The sequence below is a fragment of the Medicago sativa genome, chromosome 4 (assembly GCF_051527215.1).
Source record: "Medicago sativa cultivar Bolivia chromosome 4, Bolivia_mono, whole genome shotgun sequence".
Taxonomy (NCBI): Eukaryota; Viridiplantae; Streptophyta; class Magnoliopsida; order Fabales; family Fabaceae; genus Medicago; species Medicago sativa.
The window spans coordinates 17,727,850-17,730,201 of NC_140752.1; the positions used below are offsets into that span (position 1 = coordinate 17,727,850).

At 34.7% G+C, this 2,352-nt stretch overlaps 1 protein-coding gene across 1 annotated transcript; it reads right to left on the reverse strand.

Annotated features, from left to right (window-relative positions):
* Positions 1-1,174: 1,174 nt before the first annotated feature.
* On the reverse strand, positions 1,175-2,031 carry LOC146926861 (uncharacterized). The gene has a single exon (XM_085708107.1). It carries the CDS (start codon positions 1,873-1,875, stop codon positions 1,216-1,218), a length of 660 nt encoding a protein of 219 aa, XP_085564233.1. The 5' UTR covers positions 1,876-2,031; the 3' UTR covers positions 1,175-1,215.
* Positions 2,032-2,352: the final 321 nt, after the last annotated feature.

Genomic DNA, 2,352 nt, shown 5'->3' on the forward strand with positions numbered 1-2,352 from the left:
ATTACTAACCATTTGTTCATTATTTCATACATCATTTCATCTTCCATCTCACATTTTCATTCTTTTATTTTCTTACATTTTCAAATTCATGCAAAGTTTAGAATGTAAACACTTAGGAGTTTTGTAATATTTTTCCTTTATGCACTTTTAATTTTCTTGGCAAAGAGGCCATAGAATGTATCTAGGGTATGATGTAAAGGACAATGGACTCTAATAATGTACACCGACACAAGCACCGACACATGCACACACATCACTATAATATAGCTAGAATATGCATGTTTAGATGTATGTTTAGGATTGTATGTTTAGATGAATGCCTAGGACTTATACTTAGAAAAAACCAATTTTCCAAACAAATGTGAACAACGTCACTCAAGCATTTTTCATAATAAACCTTGGGGTCAAAACCCCATTGAATTTTCCTTTTATTTTCTTAATCAAATTTCAACAAATTTTAATCATACTTTGACTTGTTTTGCAAATGACTAATTCAACCTCACAATTTCCCAATCTCATGCCCTTGAGGCCTCTTTTCCTCATTCTTAAAAATTCCAATTTTCAAACTTAAAATCAACCAACAAAAACAAAAACATTTTTTGAGAGAGAACTACGGTGGATTTGATCCCTTAAACGGGTACGTAGGCAAGGAACAAAATTCCTTCAATTCAACTAAAATAAAAATCCAAAAACATTCTTCTCCCTCCAATTCTGCATTTAGTAACTTTTAGGTGTAAATAACATTTTCAAATAGCATTTAAAAATAAAGCGCGCGCGTAGAAATTAAAGACGGTTCCTATAGGTTACTATAGTCGTTATGGGTGCCTAACACCTTCCCGTAGCGAAAACAACTCCCGGACCTCGATTCTCAAGGGTTTTGCTTACTTTTTCCCTTCCCAAGAAAAAATAAGATATCACCGGTTTAAAAGGTTCAAATGTGATCAATGTTTGACACCCGAAAACCAAGATAAAACAATTGGTTGTCAATGCAGTCAAAGACCACTTTGCTCGCAGTTGCGAGCTGTTTTACTCGCAGTTGCGAGTTATGACATTCCAGAATTATACTCTCTGTTTGGCTTTTGTTTTGGGATGTTGTAATGCATGCACATGACTCTAATACCTAATATGCCTTAAAAACACAATAAATAAACTTACAAAGTTGGGTTGCCTCCCAACTAGCGCTTGTTTAACGTCGTTAGCTCGACGCCTTTTTCGTTAGGGTGGCCAAAATGAGACGGATGACACATCATCTTTTGAAACCCTACGTTTTGGTAGGAATTCCATGAACTTTAGGAACAAATGACTTGGAGTCCATAACCTCCCTAATTTTGGTTTGTTGAACAAGGTACATATTTCATCAATGACCCGATCGATTTCTACCTTGTTCACTTTCTTCCCCCTTACTTCCATTAAGTCTTCCTTGATTAGTAACCGCTCCTTTTTCTCGACCACCATTACTTCTTCAATATCAACAGTTTTTACCACTTCAATATTTGACCTTTCTTGAGGAAGTTCTTCTTTGTGTGGTGCACCACATTCTTCTAATGTTGTAACTTCCTCATTTTGATCAACACTTTCTTCAACAATCTCTCCGACTCTCTCAAACATATTTGGATTATTTTCTTGTTCTCCGTGAGTGGATTGATTGTTGGCTTGATTATCCATGATTTGTGCTTGAATCAACTCAATTTGAAGTGATAAATTCTTCAATCTTTGGTTGGTATCTTGCATGTTTATCATGGATTGTTGCATGAAGACATTCAAAGTATTTTCTATAACCAAATATCTTTCATCTTCATAAGAATGTTGCTGATACTGTTGATATGATTCATACTCGAGTGGAGTGTAGAAGTTGTTATAACCATGATCAGCCATGATTGTGGCTAGGTGATGATCCTAAAACGGAAACAACTAACAAGAAACTTTTCTTTGTTTATAAACAAGGGGTTAGTACAAACAACTATCAAGTAATGAAAACTATTTTCGGATTATGTACGAATACTTAAAATGATAAATCAATCATACTATCTATGATATCTTAACACCATTCCCCGGCAACGGCGCCATTTTGATGATGTATTTTTGCATCAAACAAGATAAGTATTTGTGTATCGTCTCCACAGGGAATAGTGCGATATCAAGGACAATTTAACATCAAATATCATTCCAAGTATTAAGAGTACTTGTTTGTTTGAATTGTAACTAGGTAAACTGTTGAGATTAATAAGGCTTGAAACTTGTTAGGAGTAGAGTTCCTTAACCAAGCGTCACACATAATCAAATGATCCATACGAATTCTAGCTTTATAAACAAAATTATCACAATCATTTCTACAATACCCTTCTGTCCAAA